The sequence below is a fragment of the Carcharhinus amblyrhynchos genome, chromosome 4, assembly GCF_965287045.1.
Source record: "Carcharhinus amblyrhynchos chromosome 4, sCarAmb.v2.hapA, whole genome shotgun sequence".
Taxonomy (NCBI): domain Eukaryota; kingdom Metazoa; phylum Chordata; class Chondrichthyes; order Carcharhiniformes; family Carcharhinidae; genus Carcharhinus; species Carcharhinus amblyrhynchos.
In genome coordinates, this window is record NC_137327.1 from 31,256,221 (window position 1) to 31,280,908 (window position 24,688).

Sequence of the window (24,688 nt, forward strand, 5' to 3'; positions counted from 1 at the left end):
TAATTATTCAATTTAAGTTGTGCTAGCATATTCTCACATAATTAAAAGGGTGATGTGAGGATGTTGGAATTGGATGGACACAGTAAGAAGTCTCAAAACAGCAGGTTAAAGTCCAAAGTTTATGATTCCAAATAAACCTGTTGGGTTTTTTAGTATAATAAGAAGTCTCACAACTTCTTATTATACTAAACAGAGGTTCGTATTGGAAGGGATGTATGATTTCAAATGGAGTTTCCCACAGAATGTACCCCTCGCCACCATGAAATTCAGGGGTGTGCTATTGGCAGGACTAGAAGATCCCGTCAACCGGAATGGCCAAGAAGGTCTGGCCATTGTCTTTTATTCACGCTTAACAACAACATGTATAGCAGCTTTAACATAGATGAATATTCAAATACACTTAACAAAGACATAAGAGAAAACTTGATGATGAGCAAAAGGAGGCAATATTAGAGGGATGACCAATGACTGGGTCCTAGAGGGAAGATTTTTTTTAATGAGAGGGGCTGGATAGGCAAAGGGGTTTAAGAACATTAATCCAAAGCATGGGAGCTAAATGCACTTTTGTCAATGATGGGATGAGGGGTTGGAAAAATGCTCAAGAGTTTAAAGGTAGAAGGATAGAGTTTGCAGGAGGAGTTGTAGGAAGTTTGAGAGGTTATGCTGAAAAAAGAAAGATGTTGAAGCTTTTTGTCTTGCATTCATTAGAACGTTTCACAAGAAAACCAGTATAAGGATACCAGTGCAGATACATGGATTTGGGCTTGTGTCTGTGGGAATTTGCGCATTCTCCCTGTGGTTGCGTGGGTTTCCTCTGGGCGCTCCGGTTTCCTCCCACACCCCAAAGATGTGCTCTTAGGCTTATTGGTTTTACCAAATTGACACTATTCTCCCCTGAATCTGGCTAAGTTAGGGGTTCCATTCGTAGACACGCAGGGTAGAATAGGTGTAGGGTGATGCGGCGGTGCGGGCTCGTTGGGCCGAAGGGCCTGTTTCCTGTGCTGGGTTGTTCTTTGTTAAGGAGAGAACAACAATTTATACTGTATGAGATGAGAGTGCTAATTGGTTGGCAAGTGGACCCTGGCAAAAGTTGAGTGGTGATCTTAAAATAGTCAGTTGCGCTCACAATGTGGTGCATTTTCATGTACTCGATGCTCCATATATTAATACACAGGACCCTGTTCTTTGCAGACACAAAGAACATATAAACACATTGCGCCTGTTTCAGCTAGACACAATTAATGACAGCCATTAGCTGATTCATTCCCCAGGACAATGCCTTGACCAATCAGTGTCAAGCTGCCTGTTTTAACTCTCAAATAATGCTTGTCAGTTATCTGTCAGTCACGACCAACTGGTACATTCTCCATGACAATGCCTCAAATAGTCAGAGTCTATTCACCAATCAATCAGCACTCTCTTCCCTTATGATATAAATTGTTGTGTTCCCCTCCTCTATTGGTATTCTTGCAAATTGTCCTGATGAGTGCAAGACAAAAAGCTTCAAATGTCTCTCTTTTCAGCAGTTCTCAAGTTCTGGGCTCCCAAATGATTATTAGAGAAGTTTGGAAGGCAAAAATCTATGAGATTTAAACAGCGGATAAAAATTAATTTGGGGCACTGGGGGATTCAGGAGTCAACTCAGGTCAGTGAGGACAGATATAATGGGTGAGTGAGATTAGGATATAAACAGCAGAGTTTTATTGAGCTGAAGTTTAATGAATGATGAAGGATAGAAAGCTTGCTAGGGGAATATTTGAATGGTCAAATTTAGAGGTGAAAAAGGCATGGATGGGCTGAAATTGGGGTGCAAGTAGACAACACATGTCATTTCCCTAGGCAATTCACTGGTCTGCTGGATATAAAGACGGAGACTGGTAAAACTCCATGGTACTTCAGGCTTTGAATATCTTGGCTACGGAGAGAGTTTACTTGGCACTGATACTTAAATTATACTGAAAGATTTGCATTTATAACATGGCTTTCAGGACCTCAGAATGTCTTACATGTTTTCCAGCCAATGAAGTGCTTTTCGAGCGTTGCAATGTAGAAAATGTGACAGCAAATTTGTACGCATCAAGTTCCCACAGACAACAATACTGAGATAATGACCAGATAATTTGTTTTGGTAATGGTAGCTGAGAGATAATAATTGACCACCAGGGAGAACTCCCATACTATCCTCCAAATAGTATGATAGGCCATCAACATCCACTTGAGATGGTCAACAGGCCTTTAGTTTAACATCCGATACAGAAGATGGCATCTCCAACAGTGCCTGATTCTGTTAGTATTGTAACAGAGTGCCAACCTGAACTGCGTCCTCAAATCAAATCTCACTCAGAGATTACAATGCCAACTCCTAGCAACAGCTGACATCATATTGAGTGGCCAACATCACTTTGCTGGAAAAAATATCTTAGGCAAGATCCGACTTTCAATAGCTAGTCATAGCAAGTAACTACAATAACTATCTAAGCATTTTAAACTAAAGGTGTTCATGTGACCTGCTGGTGAGTGACCTGTAGGTCACTGAAGTCATAGTGTCTTCCAACACAGAAAAGGTCCTTTGGCCCATTGAGTCTGCACTGATAATAACTACCACTAATGGCATGCTAATCCCAGGCTTTAAAGCGTTTCTGTTTTGGTCCTGGGAGATGATTGTTCATTATAGAGATGGAGCAGTTACTTCAAGAGTCTGGTGTCAGGCCCTTGACTGACATGCCAGCCACTATCGTCCTGCTCTTTGATCTACATTGGCTCATTTTTCTCTAATGCTGTGATTAATTATAAATCAAACTCGTATAGATGATCAAATATTCATTTTCTCATGTTCAGTGTTTTTGCTGTTTTAGTAAAGTTCAGGATGAAATATATGAATTTTAAGTAAAGATTTGAAATATTCGTCACAGTATAAATGAATCACTTGCTGGATAACTCCACTTGAAAGTCAAAAAGTAACCGTAAGATTTATTATAGCCATGTGTGCAGATAGTATCATAGGCTGGCACGGTGGATCAGTGGTTAGCGCTGTTGCCTCACAGTGCCAAGGATCCGGGTTCAATTCCTGGCTTGAGTCACTGTCTGTGGAGTCTGCACATTCTCCCGATGTCAGCATGTGTTTCCTCCAGATTCCTCCCACAGTCCGAAATATGTGCTGGTTAGGTGCACTGGCCATGCTAGATTCTCCTTCAGTGTACCCAGACAGGCACTGGAGTGTGGCGACTAGGGGATTTGCACAGTAACTTCACTGCAGGGTTAACGTAAGGCTACTTGTGACACTAATAAATAATATTTAAGTGCAAAGCGTGAGACTCATCTGTCTGACAGATAGAGTATAGGGGAATAAATATATTTACATCAGTAGATTTATCTTTAAAAGACATGGTTGCTGATCCACCAAAATTCCAGAGCATTTCTGTAACTTCTAATTCATGTCTAAAAATCGTTTTAATACCTCAATATCTTGACTCTTGAGAAAATACACTCCAGTCTTTGGAAGCCAGCAGCTCCGGCTTTACATCCATCTAATTCCAATGTTTGAATAGTTGGATAGTAAGAAAGAAGATTTGCGATTGCTGTGCAGTCAGTCACGCTCAAAGAAACGTAAGAAAAATTTACTACATCACTGGTTTGGGAGGCAACAAGTTGCGTTAAACTTTCATTTGCTGCTTCATAGAGGCAATGCGAGGCAGTTAACTTTTGTCTTTTGTGAACGGTATATTTTGTAATATTTTCCGGAGTTAACGTGTCTTCTTTTGGAACTTCGACTGCAGCCACATTCTTGATGGCGTCAAGGACTTCCGCTTCTTTCACTTGACGTTGAGGCATCAACTGTTTCACAAGTTTCCTGTTGTTGTGAGAGACCAGGCCAGCAGTGAATCTCAGCACAATCTCAAACACATTGCTCTTTGAACTGAAGGCTTTATGCACATGATCCACACCGGGTTCATTTACAGAAACGCAATAGAGCGCGGCAAAAAACTCCTGATGTGTCAGGTGGAAAAACTGCCAAATGTGGGATTGCATCATCTTCAGACTCTCTTTGGTGAGAATTTTCTTCCAGAAGGATTTTTTATCCTGGGGGTTTTGGCTGAGATTCCTTTCAACGTCTTTTGCTGAGAATACTATTGTTTTATTGATGATTCCGTCCCACGCAATTTGCGCCAATTTTATGATTTCATTCTTGTCTTTGTCGTCTTCAATGCAGAAGGACTCAGGGTCTTCTTCCTCATCACTGCCACAGGCCAGCAAACACTTGGTGAATCTAAGGAACAAGTCCGTGATTGTCCTGGGAAAGGAAGAGATCTGAGACCACTTGCCTTTACGGTGGAAGGATTTGTGGAGGTAGAAACACAGGATGTCACAGAATGCAGGAACATAGCAAAGTCCAAACAAAGAATCGATGCTCTTCACTGTTCGAAAAACATAATCAGCAACTTCTTTATCTTTGAGGCACTTCAAAAAGTACGCATCAATTTCCTTTGTGGAAAATCCTAAAATCTCAGCACATCGATTAAAATACGTTTTGTGATCTAAATCAATAGTGGTTGGGCGAGATGTAATGAGGACAGTTGCCTCAGGAAGTAGGTCTCCCTTTATGATATTTATGATTAAACTGTTAATATGTTGAGCAATGGACGGGTCAACAACTGAGCGACTGTTAAATTCAAGAGGAAATTTGAATTCATCCAATCCGTCAAATAAAAACAGGATCTTGTGAGGAAATTCCAGTATCTTATTGCATGATGCTCTCAGATGAGGGTAGCTCTGTGCTATAAGTTCAATCAGGCTAATTTTTTCCTTGATTGTGTTTAACTCCCGAAAACTGAAATAAAGCAGTATGTAAAATCCAGTATAAATCATTCCACAGGCCCAGCTGTGAGCAAGCTTTTGCATCATAACGCTTTTGCCTATGCCTGCCACTCCTTGCACGAGAGTGACTCGGGGTGGCTTTTCCCCAGGTGCAGATGGCGACAGAAGCTGTTTTATGTCTATCTGATCACATGCTGTATAGTCTCTGTGCTGCAGGAGTTCATGTTCAGTTTTATTCCTTTCTCGCACATTGAGGATGACGAGGCTGGTGAAACGTTCCTGCAGCAATGGTCTGGTGTTATCAAACACAAAATACGGTTTGATTCTCTCCATCTGTGCTTGCAGTGTGCATTTATGTGCGGCCACCGCTTCAGAGATTTCTGTAATTACAAAAGGAAAGTAATGAGCCACAGTGGAGCCCACGTTTTCTACCATCATGAGCAGGGCTCCTCAGTGAATTATGCAGCTTGACACATACCCCTGTGCCACCAGATTTGGGACGTTACACATGTGATAAATTAATACAACTGGCACAAAATGAAAACAAGTACGATCCAAAGCACAGAAAACAAATGTAATGTTTCTTTGGTCTATGAGATTGATTCATGTCAAACCCAGGAGATTGGTGTTTGTCTTCGGTGAAATGGGACATCTGTTATAAGGCTTTGCCCCATAACGATAAAGACTTATCTGGAAGGCAAATACTAAGAACCTGGGCAATGGAGGTTTCACTGTGTATACAAAGGAATATGAGCCATCTGAGAAAGTGCAGTTCATTTTAAGAATTCAAGTGTCTCTTGTAAAAATACATGAAGGTAACAACAGCAGGCAGGTTCAAATTATTATCTATTCCATTCTACTAAGTAATAAATATAGCATATTATTAAAATCAGCTGGCAGGAGTATTTGACAGCTTGATTGTCCCATAATATTCCCAAGGCACAAGATGCAGTTGCGTGATCAACTGTAAAGTAGCACAAACTCTGGATGCTTCCTGACTGTAGCAAACATGAATTGTTTTGCATGACTTAAAAATTATTATACTTAGAATAGTCTGATTAATTTCACTTTGCACCACAGTTCACACATCATTCATGTTAAATCTGCTTTGCCTTCAAGAAAAATAAAAATTTCTCTTCGTTTAAATTCCTTGCAAGATTCTGAGAGAGTCAAGGCTCCAAATTAAAATGAAATCTTTACCTAATATCTTGGCTATAATTATGGGTTCATTTTTAATGCACATTCTGCAAATCTGGTGTAAAACCTAAGGTATATTTTTATTTTTAAAAATGAGTTAACAGTGTTACGTGAACCATTATGGAAAGGACATGATTGCACTGGAGGGGGTGCACAGGAGATTCACCAGGATGCTGCCTGGGATGGAACTTTATGTTATGAAGAGACGTTGGATAGGCTTGGGCTGTTTTCATTGGAGCAGAGAAGACTGAGGGGCGACCTGATCGAGATGTGCAAGACAACGAGGGGCATGGACAGAGTGAACAAGGAGTGGCAGTTCCCCTTGTTTGAAGGGTCAGTCATGAGGGGACATAGGTTCACGATGAGGAAGGGAGGTTTAGGGGGGATGTGAGGATAAACATCTTTTTTTACCCACAGGGTGGTGATGGTCTGGAATACACTGCCTGGGAGGATGCTAGAGGTGGGTTGCCTCACATCCTTTAGAAAGTATCAGGATGGTACCAAGAGTGGCATGGTGGCACAGTGGTTAGCCCTGCTGTCTCACAGCACCAGGGATCCAGGTTTGATTTCCGGTTTTGGTCACGGTCTGTGTGGACATGATGTGGTGTTGCCGACGTTGGACTGGGATAGGCACAGTAAGTAGTCCCACAACACCAGGTTAAAGTTCAACAGGTGTATTTGGTAGCTACCAAATAAAGCTGTTGGACTTTAACCTGTTGCTGTGAGACAACATACTGGGCTCTATTTTACCATTGCATCATGTCCATTTTTGGGCGAGAAAAACATGGTAAAGTTGGGTGTGAGACCATTAATGCAATCCAAATCTGCATCTTTGCAGATGGTAACTTTACCGAAACCCAGGAACAGCCACAATCCTGGGTGCAACGGCAATTCAAATGTATTTGCATATATTTCAATTGAATTAACGAACTGCCCCTTTACCATCGCGTTTGCCGATCCGGAATCGAGCCGAAATGAACCTGTTGAATAAAAATCTGTTTCGGGTGCTCCAGCTGCTGAAGAGTGAGTTAAGAGCTTCCAACAGCTCCCTGACTCAGATCGGCGGTGGGGGAGGGGGGGGGGAGGTGGGTCAGATCGTTCTCAGGTTGGTTGGGGCGGTGGGTGGTGAGGCCAGGTCATTGCCTGTTTGGTGGGGGAGGAGGAGGGGGCAGGTTAGATGTATCTCTGGGGGGAGGGAGGCCCGATCATTGTCTGGTGGGGAGCTGATTGTTGTCTGATGGTGGCGGTGGGGGGAGAGGGCTGATAGTTGTCTGGTAGTTTGCGGGGGGGGGGGGGGGGGGGGGAGGGGGTGCGTTGGTGGGGTGGCAAAGCCTGATCGTTGTCTGGTGGGGTGTGAGGAGGAGGAGGGGGGAGGAGGTGGGTCAGATGTTCCTCGGTGGGGGGGAGGTTTGGGGGGCAGTGAGTGAGGCCAGACTGTTCTCTTCAGGGGAGGGGTGAGTGAGCCAGACCATTCTCCGGAGCAGGGGGAAGGAGGAAGGTGGGGCAGAGGGAGGGGCAGGGAAGTCCGCTGCCACTCTGTGGGCAATTGGTGGAGGGGGGCGGGGGGAGAGGTGGTGGTCACGATCAGTCTGGGTAGCGGAGAGGGAGTATGGACGCATAAGGGGGACAGTGATGTGTGTAGGGGCCATCACTCCCGCTTTTCCCTCCCGGGCTGCTTTCTCCGCTTTCTGCGGCCCAGGAGCGATCTGACACAGAAGCGGTTTTTCAAATTTTTGTCTAACTGTGCATGCGCAGTTCAGAGCTCTGATCATTCTGGGCGCAAAAAGCCTCGCCCACAATGCAAATGGGATCCGCAATTTTTTTTTCCAGGCTGAGCGCTAATGGGGACGCTTGAAAGCACATTTCCAAGTCGAATCTGAGTTACTTAGAAATGAAAATGGTAAAATCAGGCCCATTGTGTTTCTGTGCAGTTTGCACATTCTCCCATGTCCATGTGGGTTTCCTCCGGGTACTTGGTTTCCTCCCACAGCCCAAAGATGTGAGGGTTAGGTGGATCGGCCACGCTAAATTGCCCCTTAGTGTTAGGGGGACTAGCTAGAGTAACTACATGGTGTTATAGGGATAGGGCCTGGGTGGGATTGTGGTTGGAGCAGACTCACCCAGCCGAATGGCCTCCTTCTGCGCCACAGAGTCTATGATTCTAGGATTCTATGAGTACTTGGCATGACATAAGATTCAAGGCTATGGGTCAAGTGCTAGTAAATGGGATTAGGTGGGATGTCAGGTGTTTCCTATGTATCAGTGCAGACTCAATGTGCTGAAGAACCTCTTATGGTCCTATGATTCAAATACTACGGCTGGACTATTCCAACCCCTCCAGCCAGTTGTGCCGAAGACAATGGGTGTGATTGTGGAGTCAGACACTTTCGGAACTTTCAAGCAGTTACTGGATAGGCATATGGGGCACACCAGAGTGATAGGGAGTGGGATAGTTTGATCTTGGTTTCGGACAAAGCTCGGCACAACATCGGGGGCTGAAGGGCCTGTACTGTGCTGTACTGTTCTATATTCTAAATGGTTGACCGTATCCTCCCCAGGGGAACCCGCCACAGGGATGGGGGGGGAGGGTGGATGGAGAGGGTTGCAGGGGGCGGGGGGGGGGGATGGAGGGGGTTGCAAGGTGCTGAAAAATTCTGGCTTCTGGGTGGGAATTTTTGGTCCTGACGCCACGAGAATCACCGCGTGCAGGATGGGAAATTTAACAGGCCAGCAAAAGGTGCATCAACTTTGGGCAGGAATTTCTGGTCCCAAGGTGGACAGCACTGGAAAATGGCATCCACTGTGACGTATATATGAGTGTAAGTTCTCCACAGCATCCTGAGTACAGCAACATAATAAATCATGGAAGCAAAAAGGAGTCCGCTCTCTAAGAGATTCACTGACTCCAATGTATCACGTACTGTCACGGATTCTATGTCAGCCCGAAATACCTCAGGAAGGCAAACTAATTCAGTCAAGATTGAAAACCAAAGACAGAAACATCTACAGACGCAACTGTGGCTTCGCTAAAACAAGATGACACGTGTGCCAATAAAGATGACGGGGTGGGAAATTTGTTACTGGTGAGTGGATGATCCAGATCAGATGGTGAACTGGATGTGGAATCGAAAGGCTGCTGGGGAGTATGAAGAAAGATGACATTTGATGTTCATTGAATTGTTTTCAAGCAACTCTGGTGGAGGCTGATGTTGGAGTCCTCCTGAAATGGCTGCTCCTTCCAAAATGGGGATGAAAATCACCCCCCCTTTATTTGTGAAGATGTTAAACCAGGCATGGTCACTGCAGACCCAACGACAGATACTCACCTCGGTCAGATAGGAAAACTGAAACATGAAGAATCTGCTCCAAAATCAATACAGAGAGGGTTGATCGCTGGGAATGCTGGTGGGGCCTCAAGATCTGCAAGTCACAGTTCTCTCCAGTGAGATCCTGATCTTGCATCTTCCCTGATTCTCATTGGCCGATGTCATCAGATTCTCGTCCATTAGGGGCGTGAACCTGCTTTATGTGATTTAAATAAATTTCATTATGATTAACCCACTTCCTCACTAGATACTGACACTGTGTTGACATTTACAATAGGTTCACCTGGACATGAATCTGTCCTGGGGGGTCTCCCTGGAGGTTGCAAAGTATATAAAGAGGGACAGTGCTCTGGCAATACCCTTTGGCACTGCCTTTTGACACTGGCTGGCACTGCCAGGTTTGCAAGATGCCACCTTGGCAGTGCTAGCTTGGTGGGTACTGGCTCTGACTTGGGGGAGGCGGTGGGGAAGGTGATTTGAAAGAGGCCAATGATCGGGGGTTGGAGGCAGTGGTCTGGGAGGGGGGAGATGTGTCAACTTTGATCAGCGCTGGGGAGTGGAGCCCCTGAAGCCTCTCTGGTAGGCTGGGGGTGGGGGGAGATTTATTCAAGTTATGATCAGGGCACCCTTTAAAGATGGTACTCCAATCTCTGTGCAACCAGGCTTTGCCAGTGTGTTGAGGCCCCGTCCTCCTTATGGTGGTGTGATTTTTTTTTGGCAGAGTGTCGTAAGATCTGGAGAGAAAACCAACCAGTTTCTCTGGAGATAAACATGCCGGTTTTCTCAGCGGAAACATTCTACCATTGTTTGGTAAAATTTCACCCAGAGTTTATTTTGTCTGTACCAGGGTTTAAATTGTCTTTCCATCCATCAGTATTAAAAAAGTTCCAAAGCTATAGATCCAAACTATTAATGATACCAAAATCTTAAACATAGAGGTGCCGATTCATTACATGGGGGAGATTTTCTTTGACAAATCACATTTACCTTCAGGGAAGTTGGTTATTTGGAGTTTTTCACTGATGCTCTCAAATGAAGCAATTGGTAGGTTTTCATGGAGAAGATTAGTAAGTGGTCTGTCATCTTTGTCAATGTAGGATTCCAGCAGTGTTGTTATAAACTTCCTTAACCCAGGGTAAAGATCTTCGGTGTCCTGCAACACCTTGAGAAACTCCGCACATGACTGCTGACCTCTGTGGCTCATCATGTCAAGAAGAGTTCGCCCTTTATCGACGTCTGGTTTCTCTTTTATTATGTCACGGTCATCTTCAGAGATTATTCTCTTATGCATTAAAAGATTTAGGAGTGGAAGTATGTTGGGACTGATGTAATTCACCACAGTTCGACGGCCTTCTTCGATTGCATGGATTGCCCAGTCTGTGCGCTTCATTTGTGGTGGAAAATATTTAGTACTGTCACAAGCTCCTGCTAACAATGATAAGAAATCACTTAAAATCAAAAGTGACTATCAATCAAAACTGTCTAAAAGATTTGAAATTTTGTAGCTAATAAGCAAAAAAACAAATGGCTTAATTCAACTGCTGTAGAGTTTAGCAATAATTGTGTCTGGCAAGTTTATATCATGGTTTGAAATACAAATTATTTTCTTTTTTTTTTTACAGGCTAAATATTGCACATTCCAAAACAACTTTTTCCCAGCAATCTTAAAAACATAGCATTATTGTTGATTTTACCAACTCCTACTTGTCTTTGTTCTAATGAACATTTCTGGCACTGAATGAAGTGACTGCTAAGAGCTAAAATGCTAAATATTAGTGCAGGTCAAAGTAGGAGTGTCTGTTCTTTTTGAGTGATATCTCCAATTTTGAGTAGTGTAATGAGTGTGGTAACGCCAAAAGTTGGTCATACCCACACCTGTTAATTTAGTACTTTATACACATGGGTCTGGAATTTTTACTGGGTTCTCCAGGAGTAGGTGAAACCCAAGGAAATATTGTGCTAATCATTAATAAATAGCCACTTCTGCCATATCGCCAAGGATCCCACAGCAGGAAAATTGGAGGAACCCGGCGGAATATTTGTGCCATAACTGGTAGTGGGAGAAAAAATAATATTTTACCCTTTTCTTCTACCATGTTTCTTTCCTCTTCCTTTTTAAAAGGTAGTATTGACAAATTTTTTTTATTCATTTGTACATGGTGGACAGGGTTTGGGGAGTTAGGAGATGAGTTACTCGCCACAGTATTTCTCGCCTCTGACCTACTCTTGTAGCCACTGCGCTAGTGTGGTGAGTCCAGTTGAATTTTTGGTCAAAGGTAACCCTAAGGAGATTGACAGTGGGGGATTCAGTGATGGTAACACTATTGAATGTCATGGGTCAGTGGTTAGAGCATCTCTTCCTGGTGATTATCGTTGGCTGGCATTTGTGTGGCACCAATGTTATCTCTTGCTCTATTTCTTATGTATGAGCAGACAGTGTGGTAGCTGAGTCTGATCCTGTCCTATCTGACATTCACACATGCTGACTTTCAGCAAGGGTTTTAAGACAACTCAGATGCTGGGGTTGAATTTGGTACCCCGCCTTATCATAGATAAATTAATTCTGAAGACAACAGGAATTGAACCTGCAATCCACTTAGTCAAGAAGTAAACATTTACAGGGTATATTTTGTTGTTTGGAAAGTTAAAGAGAAAGCTTCCAGAATACCTAGATTATTTGGGTAATATGGTCCCATTGCGCAGTAAACATCTAGAATTTCAGGTGTACAATGCATAATTCCAGCAGAATTGGCTGCAGACAGAAGACCCTGCCTTTCACAGAGTGCTATATGTTTACTAGTAAAAGGATAGTAAGAGCAAAAGCCACTGTCTCAAAAATTCCATCATTTATATCAGAATTACACTTCACTTGCCTCAAAGTGGTAGAAACATGAATTTAATTGCCTGATTAACAACTTCTGTTTGAAACATCGATGTTAAATAAGGTAGTCAGAAGAATCTATTCCCAGTTGATAATGTAAAAATGATTGTACAAACTTCTGATCAACACTTTAGGCAGAAAATGTTTCTTTCCCACCTTCCTGTTATGGAGTCTTTATTATGGGGTTTGCTATGGCGCGGTCCTACATAATGGTCTTATTAAGGGGCAGAAGGGAGCTGGAAGAAGAAGAAATAATAGAGGCTTACAGAATGGCTGCACCATTTGGAGAAGATGACTAACTAGGAGGGATACTTCCAACAGTATTAACAACCCACTTCACTCTAGGTAGTGCTACATTCTTGTCAAATCCTGTGAAATGCTTTGGAAAATGTTACTAGACTAAATATGTAGTTGTTCCTGTAGTTATTAAAATAATAAGCAGAAGAATTCAACTCAATTTGTTTAATCTGATATACTATTATTGCATACAGTAAAGCACAGTTTATGATATACACAACTGTGTACTATCAAATGATTTCTCTTTTATTATTTAATCATGCCCCATCGTTTTGGCACAGATTAAAACAATTCTAATTTTCTTTAATTTTTTTTCTGATCTTATTGTGCAGTAGAATAACAGCAACTCACCTTTGTTTTCTAAAACAACTACTTTTGAAACTCTTCGTTTTACAGCATTATGCTCAACTTCAAAAGAATATACCAACTTCTTGTTTCTGGCTTCTGTAGTTCTGATGGTAAGCAGGGATATTAAGCTGTATGCTCCACTCCTTTGGTGTTCTTTCAAAGTCATGGCAATGTCATGTTCTGCTTCCAGTGTCTGGTCTGGTTCCTGCTCATTCTGACAATCTTCTACTCTACTGTACTCACGTTGCTTTGTAGATGATAAGGGGCTGTTCCATTTACTTATGAGAACACGCTGGGATTTCCCTTCTTCTCTGTACCAAGAGGCACTGATAGCTTTTGGTTTGAACCAGAAAGCTGCACAAACCAGAGAGAGGGGATCATCCATATGGAGGTGGTTTGATTTAACGATGTCTGTCACTGTGGGAGCGACTGAAAAACAAAAAGAAACAGAATCACCCAGTTACGCATCTTTCAGGACTCAATATTGAGTTCAACAACTTTAGACTGTGGCCTTTCTCCTCCTTCTTAATTTCCATTTATATTTCAAACATTTTTTGTTCCTTTGTAAAAACTCTCTCTTCTCTGGGCCAATGGTCACTTTTTCTTAAGTTTTGCTGCATTGTTTTTGCAATCTCTCCCAGCTCCTAATAGTTAATAGTAAAGAAATGGTGTTGGAGAAATTGATGGATTTGAAGACTGCTAAATCCCCAGGGGCTGATAACCTACATCCCACATACATAAAGAAGTGGTCCGAGAAATAGTGGATGCATTGGTGGTCATCTTTCAAGATTTTATAGACTCTGCACCAGTTCCTATGGAAGGTAGCTAATGGAACACCTTTACTTATAATAAGAGGTAGAGAGAAAACAAGGAATAACAGGGCCAATCAACAGTGAGTAAACGCTAGCATCCATTATAAAAGATTTACTAACAGAGTACTTGGAAAACAGTGGAGGACAGAGGCAGCACGGATTGACAAAAGGGAAATCATGCTTGAAAAATCCACTGGAATTATTTGAGGATGTAACTAGTTGAGTTGATGAAGAAAAGACAGTGAAGGTGGTTAATTTGGACTTTCGGAAGGCTTTCAACGAAGTTCCACATAAGGGATTAGCATGTAAAATTAAATGTCCCCACCATTTTAAATTTATTTACATGTTCCACAATCTTTGAATAGAAGCCAGGTGATGTCCTGTGACTGATCCGATTGGGTGAGTCAATCCCCATGGACAGCAGCTAATTTCTCTCCCAAAATACTGACACATGGGTTGAGAAAACTGATGGGTTCAGGAACCTGATGCTTGGATAATTTCTGGGTTCAACCTGACATCTCAGCTATCTCACTGCCAGGCGCCACTTCTAAATGTACTTGGACAGGAGGCCGAGCATCTCCTGGAAGTGGGAGCTGCCTGCTTGGCACCTGCAGAAAAGGCAAGCAGCAGCCATGCTAAGGCCTGCCACTGTCATGATGCTAAAGTGCAGGTAGCTCCTCAGAGGACGAGCAAAGTAATTAATTCAAAGTAAGTGGGTCCTGTAGCCAAAATGAAGGTAACAAGCACGATCCTGTGCAAGATCCCTGCACAAATATTTTTCACTCAATGTAAACAGATTTTCAGGTCTCCCCAGTTTGAACTCGACAGTTGTGTGCTTACATGCAGTAGATCCTTCAGGATTGTGAAATTCCCTTCTGAAAAGTTTCTTCCAACACTCTTTGGAATTTAGAAGAATGAGGGGAGATCAAATTGAGGTAAGATGTTAAAAGGTATGGATAATGTAGACGTGGAGCGGATGCTTCCTCTTGTGGGGCATTCTAGGATGAGTGGTCATAGTTTCTGGATAAGGAGTAGAAAATTTAAAGGAGAGTTGAGGAGAAACTACTTCTCCCAAAGGGTTGTGAATCCGTGGAATTCACTACCCCAAAGTGCAGTGGATGCTGGAACAGTGAGTAAATTTATGGGGGAGTTAGACAGATTTTTAATTGGTAATGGGTTGAAGGGTTATAGGGAGAAGGCAGGAAAATGGGGACGAGGAGCATATCAGCCATGATCAAATGGCAGAGCGAACACAATGGGCCAAATGGCCTAAATTCTGCTCCTATATCTTATGAACTTATGAAAAAGTGCAGCTTGTACAGCACAAGGTCAATAGCCTGAAATACTCTACGACAATCTCACAACCACATAAAATACTGTGCTTCAAGGACAAGACCACTGCTGTCTTTTCAGGGCCATAAATGAAGCCTTGCCAAAGTTACCAGCATTTCAAAAACAAGTGACAAAAGAGTGATTATTCACCTTTTCTTTTACTGCTGTACAAAATAATTGTTCCAAAGCAAACAGCTGCAGTGATCATAGCAGTTAGGAGAGAAGTCATTAATGTTCTTGATCTTGTCCTGGATGCTATACAAATGCAAAACCAGAGAGGCGTTATTGATTATTCACTGCTCTTTCTCTGTGCTTGTTCCAGAAAACAAAAGTTTTAAATCTACTTGCAGGGCAGCGTCGCACCCAAATAACTGAAAGAACCTTTCAATGACAAATGACGCAGTAACTCCTACTTCATTCACAATGAAGTGAAACAGCCACCACATTAGCTGGAAAATCAAGTGGTCTCCATCTTAAAGAATAATCTTTGACATTTTAAAACAAACCTGTCTTTCGCTACTTCATAAATGGAATTCTTTCAACTAGAATGGAAATGTGAAACTTGTGACAGTTCAATGTGTGCATGACAATTCAGATTGTGAGGTCAAGATGAAAATAATTATTTATTGATCCAGCATTCTACCAAGTCCCATTCTGCACCCGGGATATGCTACATCTGACACTCCAGGCCCTCATTTAGATCACAGTACTTTTTCCCTTTTCTACCTTAAGAATCTTGCATCCAGGCAAGATATTAAAAGTGGGATATGGTGATAAAAATAAAAGTCAGATGTTGACAAGTAGCTCTCCAATATATTATAAAAGAACAGCTTTGGGAACATTTTTAAAGCCTTACATTTATACGCTTACACCTAGGCATACAACAGATTGGCTTCCTATGGTTTGTGTGTAAGGTCCAAGGTCAAACCCTGTGACGGTCAAAGAGGCACCAAAGAGAAATGCACCCATTAATCACTGAAAACCATGGAAGAAAAGTCACTATAATGCTGACATTCTTTGATAAAGTCACTCAAATACACACAAAGCAATGGGGACCTGGAACAATTAGAAGACCAAGATGTGTGGCAATGGCACAAGCCACTCTAAGTAGGTTCTTCCACTAAGCTGGAGACTGAAGTCTGTCTAATAGCTTCTGAGAAAACTGAGAATTACGATGGCTGATGCTGGAAGACTTGAAATGAAGACAATGCTCTATATTTCCGGGGCCCAGTACCCAAGATGACACATGATAATCATGTATAGTGTGACATATGATGCGTGCCAATGTTGTGGACAGGAATATAATGGCAATGTACTTGCATGTTTTAATGTCCATTCCTCACTTCACCATTTTGAGCAACACTTGCTCTTGCTAAGCACTGGGCATAATCTGTATTTGTTAATTGTTTATTGGCAAAATAACAACACTCTCCTTGAGACAGAGGAAGTAATCAGATCACTTTGGGGTCAAGCTGGTTCCACGATGATACAAGTGATTGTAGAAATTCAGAACTAATGAGTGAAATGGATTCCAAGCACTGAGAGAAATGACTCCTCATCTAGCCTGGCTCACTAATTGATCCTAGTTGGGGTAGACTTGTCACTGAAAGCTGGAAACGTTCCCACTGGTTTGTAGAATTATCTGGAGTCAATGGCTGGAATTTTGCCACCTTGCCTGCTATGGAAATTGGAGCAGGCGAGAGGCAGATAATAGGAAAGTCTGTTGACCTTGGGCTGGATTTTACAGTTTCAGGACGAACAAGGTTGTAAAATTCTGCCCATTGAGTGTGCTTTAACTGCAAGGCACTTGGGGGGAGTAACAAAACCCTGGCTCTGTTGACCTAAGCTTTCTGGACTTAGGGGGTGAGTTGCGCTCCAAAAGGGAGTGTGTGTGTGAATTCTGTATTGAAATTCTATGCGCCATTTCACTCAGATATTCTCAGACATATTCACAAATTTTTGAGTCTGCTGATAGCTGATCAATCAAAAAATAGATTATTTGATTGAGTACTCATTCAGGCTAATTGAAAAAGAACTTTTGTTCCTAATGGTAAAATAATTGTTCTCTTGCAAATTTTGACATGGGGTACAACAGAATCCATTTAGAAATTCCACATCATTCAGATATAATATTGAAATTGCTTTGTTGTCTTTTCATTTCTAATAAATTCATATGAAAGTTTATCAGTATTTCTATTCCTGTGAACTGTGAAAAACATTCACAAATACATTTCAAAGAACAGGTGAGCAAAGAACAATTTGAACAATGAAGAAAAACCAGGCCTAAAATTTAAATATGGCAAGGCTCATTGTAAAGAATAGGGGTGGGATTTTAAGGCCTTGCTTGTCCCAAAACCGTAAAATCCTGCTCGAGGTCAATGGACCTTTCCATTGTCTGCCCCCTCGCTCCAATTCCCATGGTGGGCGGGATGGTAAAATTCCGGCCTAATGTCTACATGTGTAGGAACTAAATAATGTCCTTAATCTGTAATGATCCATTTGTGTGGCTCAGTTACATAAATTCAAGCCAAGGTTTCCTAAATGAAAGTAAAATGTAATTCATACAACATTAGAATTGAAAAATGAAATACTTCTCACCATTTTCTAGATACCATTCTCCTTTATTATTACTCACCCTTAATGGTCAAACTAACAACTTTTTGTAAAGGTGTCTTTAAAGCTTCATGACTAATTTTGCAGACATAAGAAGCTCCATCATCTGCCTGGGTGCCTTTGACGATCAGGAATGAAAGCAGATCAAACGTTCCATCTTGATTTTCCTGAAGTTTTCCCGTAATCGCTCTTGATGTGAGGTCAACTTGGTTTTCGCTGTCCTTTGAGCCACGTTTAAACCAAGAGATAGAGTGATCTTCTGGATAAAAATGTTTCATCTCACAAATGATTGCTTTATCTTCCCCAAGTTCAATGTCAATGTTTACGGTGTTCACTGAAACTGTAGGAGGTACTACCAAGAGAAAAGGAATAAAAATAAATTTTATGTTCCTTTCATTAGATGTCTCCTTAAAAATGCAACATAGTCATGTTAGCCATGCATTGAAATGGGTGCAGGCAATTTAACCCCCAAGCTTGTTTTGCCATTGAATGAGCTTATGGTTGATCTAAGACCCACCTGAGCCCCACATGCATTAATACTTCTGCTCAACAAAAATTAGGTTATAATAAAAAAAATGCTGGATAAATGAAGTAGGTTGGCAAAGTCACATGGACTCGAAATGTTAACTCTGTTTCTCTCCCCACATCCAGCATTTTCATTATGTATTTCAGAATTCCAACATCCAAGGTATTTTTCTTTTAATATAAAAATTAGGCTATCTCAGGTTTAAATTTACAATTAATCTTGCATTAATTACTTTCTTCAACAAACCTATTTTGTTTATTTATTAGTGTCACAAGCAGGCTTACATTAACACTACGATGGAGTTTCTGCAAAAATTCCCTAGTTGCCACACTCCAGCACCTGCTCGGGTACACTGAGGGAGAATTTAGCAAGGCCAATGCACCTAATCAGCACGTGTTTTGGATTGTGGGAGGAAACCAGAGCACCTGGAGGAAACCCATGCAGACACGGGGAGGAAGCGCAGACTACACGCAGACGGGAATGAAAGCAGATCAAACATTCCACCTTGATTTTGCTGAAGTTTTCCCGTAATTGCTCTTGATGTGAGGTCAACTTGGTTTTCGCTGTCCTTTGAGCCACGTTTAAACCAAGAGATAGAGAAATGAACCAGCGTCCCTGGTGCTGTGAGGCAGCAGTGCTAACCACTGTACCACTGTGCCACCCATGCTAAATTCTCCCTCAGTACAGTGGTTAGCACTGCTGCCTCACAGTAAAAAGTCTGACAACACCAGGTTCTAGTCCAACCGATTTATTTGATAGTAAACTCACTAGCTTTCGGGTTAGCCCCTTCGTCAGGTGAATGGAGAGTTCTGGCCTCTGACAAAGCATATAAAGCACAGACAGTTTACAGATTACTGATTAGAATGCGAATCTTTACACCTAACCTGCTGTTCAAGTCCTAAAGTGGCTGACAATGTGTGTGGAAGGAGCACTGATCACAGGTTAAAGAGATGTGTATTGTCTCCAGACAGTACAGTAAGTGAGGTTTTGCAAACCCAGGCAAGTCACAGGGGTTACAGATAGTGCAACATGAACCCAAGATCCCTGTTGAGACCGTCCTCACGTGTGCGGAACTTGGCTATCAGTCTCTGCTCAGCAACTCTGCGCTGTCATGTGTCGTGAAGGCCGCCTTGGAGAATGCTTGCCCGAAGGTCAGAGGCTGAATGCCCGTGACCACTGAAGTGCTCGCCAACAGGAAGGGAACAGTCTTGCCTGGTGATTGTCGAGCGATGTTCATTCATCCGTTGTCGTAGCGTCTGCACGCTCTCCCCAACGTACCATGCTTCGGGACATCCTTTCTTGCAATGTATCAGGTAGACAATGTTGGCCGAGTTGCAAGAGTACTTACCGTGTACCTGGTGGATGGTATTCTCACGTGTGATGATGGTATCCATGTCGATGATCCGGCATGTCTTGCAGAGGTTGCTGTGGCAAGGTTGTGTGGTATTGAGGTCACTGTTCTCCTGAAGGCTGGGTAGTTTGCTGCGAACAATGGTCTGTTTAAGGTTGTGTGGTTGTCTGAAGGCAAGAAGTGGGGGTGTGGGGATGGCCCTGGCGAGATGTTCGTCTTCATCAATGATATGTTGAAGACTCCGGAGAAGATGTCGTAGCTTCTCCGCTCCGGGCAAGTACTGGACGACGAAGGGTACTCTGTCCACTGTGTCCCATGTTTGTCTTCTGAGGAGATCGGTGCGGTTTTTCGCTGTGGCGCATCGGAACTGTCGATCTATGAGTCGAGCGCCATATCCTGTTCTTATGAGGGCATCTTTCAGCGTCTGGAGGTGTCTGTCACGATCCTCCTCATCTGAGCAAATCCTGCATATACGGAGGGCTTGTCCATAGGGAATGGCTTCTTTAACATGTTTAGGGTGGAAGCTGGAGAAGAGTAGCGTTGTGAGATTGTCTGTGGGCTTGCGGTACAGTGAGGTGCTGAGGTGACCGTCCTTGATGGAGATGCATGTGTCCAAGAATGCAACTGATTCTGGGGAAGAGTCCATGGTGAGTCTGATGGTGGGGTGGAATTTGTTGATGATATCATATAGTTGTTTCAGTGATTGTTCACCATGAGGCCAAAGGAAGAAAATGTCATTGATGTATCTAGTGTATAGCATCGGTTGAAGATTCTGTGCAGTGAAAAAGTCTTGTTCGAACCTGTGCATGAAGATGTTGGCATATTGAGGTGCAAATTTGGTCCCCATGGCTGTTCCGTGTGTCTGGATGAAAAACTGGTTGTTGAAGGTGAAGACATTGTGGTCCAGGATAAAGCGGATGAGTTGTAAAATTGCATCTGGAAACTGGCAGTTGTCAGCATTGTGTACTGAGGCAGTCGCAGCAATGCCATCATTGTGGGGGATGTTGGTGTAGAGCATCGAGACATCCATTGTGACGAGGAGTGTCCCTGGTTCAACTGCTCCGTGTGTGCTGAGTTTCTGTAGGAAGTCCATAGTGTCGCGACAAAAGCTGGGGGTTCCTTGTACAATGGGTTTCAGGATGCCCTTGACGTAGCCGGAGAGGTTCTCACACAGAGTCCCATTGCCCGATACGATGGGACGGCCAGGTGTGTTTGCCTTGTGTATGTTTGGGAGGCATTAGAGATCTCCAATGCGGGGAGTACGTGGAATGAGAGCACGGAGGGTGCTCTGAAGGTCCGGATCAAAGGTCTTGATCAGATTGTTGAGTTGACGAGTGTGTTCTTTGGTCGGAACTGTGGGTAACTGTCTGTAGTGTTCCTCATTGTTTAGTTGTCGGTACACTTCTTTACAGTAATCCGTTCTGTTCAGTATGATGATGGCCCCTCCTTTGCTGGTTTGATAACAATGTTGCAGTTTGTCTTGAGAGCGTGAATGGCATTGCGTTGTGCTTGGGTGATGTTCGGGGCTGCCTTGTGAGTGCGGCTGATGAATCTGGTGTTAACGCACCTACTGATGGTTTGGGCATACAAGTCCAGTCGAGGGCAGCGGCCTTCCGGAGGAGTCCAATTGGATTCCTTCCTCTTAGGTTGTTGCACTGCGGATCTCTCTGTCGGCTGTCTCACTGTGTTCGCTGTAGGCCTCTTGGGGTTTGTGGAAAAACTCCCGCAGCCAGTTTTTCCACAACCCCAAGAGGCCTACAGCGAACACAATGAGACAGCCGATGAACCAGAACAGCCGACAGAGAGATCCGCAGTGCAACAACCTAAGAGGAAGGAATCCAATTGGACTCCTCCGGAAGGCCGCTGCCCTCGACTGGATTTGTATGCCCAAACCATCAGGAGGTGCTTTAACACCAGATTCATCAGCCGCACTCACAAGGCAGCCCCGAACATCACCCAAGCACAACGCAGCGCCATTCACGCTCTCAAGACAAACCGCAACATTGTCATCAAACCAGCAGACAAAGGAGGGGCCATCATCATACTGAACAGAACGGATTACTGTAAAGAAGTGTACCGACAACTAAACAATGAGGAACACTACAGACAGTTACCCTCAGATCCGACCAAAGAACACACTCGTCAACTCAACAATCTGATCAAGACCTTTGATCCGGACCTTCAGAGCACCCTCCCTGCTCTCATTCCACGTACTCCCCGCATTGGAGATCTCTACTGCCTCCCAAAGATACACAAGGCAAACACACCTGGCCATCCCATCGTATCGGGCAATGGGACTCTGTGTGAGAACCTCTCCGGCTACGTCGAGGGCATTCTGAAACCCATTGTACAAAGAACCCCCAGCTTTTGTTGCGACACTACGGACTTCCTACAGAAACTCAGCACACATGGAGCAGTTGAACCAGGGACACTCCTCGTCACAATGGATGTCTCGACGCTGTACACCAACATCCCCCACAATGATGGCATTGCTGCGACTGCCTCAGTACTCAATGCTGACAACTGCCAGTTTCCAGATGCAATTTTACAACTCATCCGCTTTATCCTGGACCACAATGTCTTCACCTTCAACAACCAGTTTTTCATCCAGACACACGGAACAGCCATGGGGACCAAATTTGCACCTCAATATGCCAACATCTTCATGCACAGGTTCGAACAAGACTTCTTCACTGCACAGAATCTTCAACCGATGCTATACACTAGATACATCAATGACATTTTCTTCCTTTGGCCTCATGGTGAACAATCACTGAAACAACTATATGATGATATCAACAAATTCCACCCCACCATCAGACTCACCATGGACTATTCCCCAGAATCAGTTGCATTCTTGGACACCCGCATCTCCATTAAGGACGGTCACCTCAGCACCTCACTGTACCGCAAGCCCACAGACAATCTCACAATGCTCCACTTCTCCAGCTTCCACCCTAAACATGTTAAAGAAGCCATTCCCTATGGACAAGCCCTCCGTATACACAGGATTTGCTCAGATGAGGAGGATCGTGACAGACACCTCCAGACGCTGAAAGATGCCCTCATAAGAACAGGATATGGTGCTCGACTCATAGATCGACAGTTCCGATGCGCCACACGAAAAACCGCACCGAACTCCTCTGAAGACAAACATGGGACACAGTGGACAGAGTACCCTTCGTCGTCCAGTACTTCCCCGGAGCGGAGAAGCTACGACATCTTCTCCGGAGTCTTCAACATATCATTGATGAAGACGAACATCTCGCCAGGGCCATCCCCACACCCCCACTTCTTGCCTTCAGACAACCACGCAACCTCAAACAGACCATTGTTCGCAGCAAACTACCCAGTCTTCAGGAGAACAGTGACCACAATACCACACAACCTTGCCACAGCAACCTCTGCAAGACATGCTGGATCATCGACATGGATACCATCATCACACGTGAGAATACCATCCACCATGTACATGGTAAGTACTCTTGCAACTCGGCCAACATTGTCTACCTGATACGTTGCAAGAAAGGATGTCCCGAAGCATGGTACATTGGGGAGAGCGTGCAGACGCTACGACAACGGATGAATGAACATCACTCGACAATCACCAGGCAAGACTCTTCCCTTCCTGTTGGCGAACACTTCAGTGGTCATGGGCATTCAGCCTCTGACCTTCTGGTAAGCATTTTCCAAGGCGGCCTTCACGACACACGACAGCGCAGAGCCGCTGAGCAGAGACTGATAGCCAAGTTCCGCACACATGAGGACGGTCTCAACAGGGATCTTGGGTTCATGTCGCACTATCTGTAACCCCCGTGACTTGCCTGGGTTTGCAAAACCTCATTTACTGTACTGTCTGGAGATAATACACATCTCTTTAACCTGTGATCAGTGCTCCTTCCACACACATTGTCAGCCACTTTAGGACTTGAACAGCAGGTTAGGTGTAAAGATTCGCATTCTAATCAGTAATCTATAAACTGTCTGTGCTTTATATGCTCTGTCTGAGGCCAGAACTCTCCATTCACCTGACGAAGGGGCTAATCCGAAAGCTAGTGAGTTTACTATCAAATAAGTCGGTTGGACTAAAACCTGGTGTTGTCAGACTTTTTACTGTGTTTACCCCAGTCCAACGCCGGCATATCCACATCATGACTACTATCGACGCCTCACAGTGCCAGGGACCCAGATTCAATTCCCGGCTTCGGTCACTGTCTGTGCGGAGTCTGCGCATAAAGAATGCTTCCCTATTTCACTTCTGTAAGGTCTGGCTCTAATTTTAGACTATGCCCCTCCACCCGCCCTCTTTTCCCACGTTGTATAATCCTCAACCATTGAATTTAATTCCCCTCTAACTAAATCCCTTTAGTACAGTGTCTTGGAATTCATAAATTATTAAATTTCTGTTGGAAGAGGATATTTTGACCTGTTGACGTGTCCACTCAGAATGAAACTGCAACTGCTCAGTTAAATGAAAGTGTCTATAATTTACTATCAGATGGAGTAGATGTTTTGCTGAGGATAAACAACATTACCCCAGCTCACGTTGCTGTTTGTTTTGTTTTCACTTCCAAAAAGATGCAAGTAATTTTCCACGGATACTGCACCACTGTAACAGTGTCACATAGCCAATTAAAATACCTACTCTGTGAGTCTGAAATATACAACTCTTGCAGTTCTATCTACATCCATAACTATTCCTAGTATTCCAGCAATTCTATCTGTATCCATAACTATTCCTAGTATTCCTACTATACTATCTATAACCATAACTATTCCTAGTATTTCTACAATTCTATCTATATCCATAACTATTCCTAGTATTCCTATAATTCTATCTATATCCATAACTATTCCTAGTATTCCCATAATTCTATCTATATCCATAACTATTCCTAGTATTCCCATAATTCTATCTATATCCATAACTATTCCTAGTATTCCAGCAATTCTATCTGTATCCATAACTATTCCTAGTATTCCTACTATTCTATCTGTAACCATAACTATTCCTAGTATTTCTACAATTCTATCTATATCCATAACTATTCCTAGTATTCCTCCAGTTCTATCTATATCTGTAACTATCCCTAGTACAGATTAATTCACAGACAGAAATTAAATTGGCTCAAAGAACAAACAAAGCTGGCTGCATTTTGTGGTCATGATGTGGGTATGCTTTTGTGGTAG

General features: G+C 43.2%; 1 protein-coding gene across 4 annotated transcripts in view; it reads right to left on the minus strand.

Moving 5' to 3' along the window:
- The window catches only part of LOC145341902 (nucleotide-binding oligomerization domain-containing protein 1-like), a 53,615-nt gene that overhangs the window by 17,205 nt on the left and 11,722 nt on the right, over positions 1–24,688 (minus strand). For 3 of the 4 annotated variants that reach the window (XR_013886463.1, XM_080186942.1, XM_080186939.1), the window contains exons 3-7: positions 17,644–17,973; positions 15,159–15,263; positions 12,868–13,293; positions 10,326–10,766; positions 3,458–5,195 (exon numbers count right to left, since the gene is read on the minus strand). Coding sequence is in view for 3 of the 4 variants with exons in the window: in XM_080186942.1 (XP_080043068.1) it covers positions 3,458–5,195; positions 10,326–10,766; positions 12,868–13,293; positions 15,159–15,263; positions 17,644–17,973 (3,040 nt within the window). In the remaining variant the exon portion in view is untranslated. The remainder of the gene's footprint in view (positions 1–3,457; positions 5,196–10,325; positions 10,767–12,867; positions 13,294–15,158; positions 15,264–17,643; positions 17,974–24,688) is intronic. The other variant, XM_080186940.1, reaches the window with a different exon arrangement.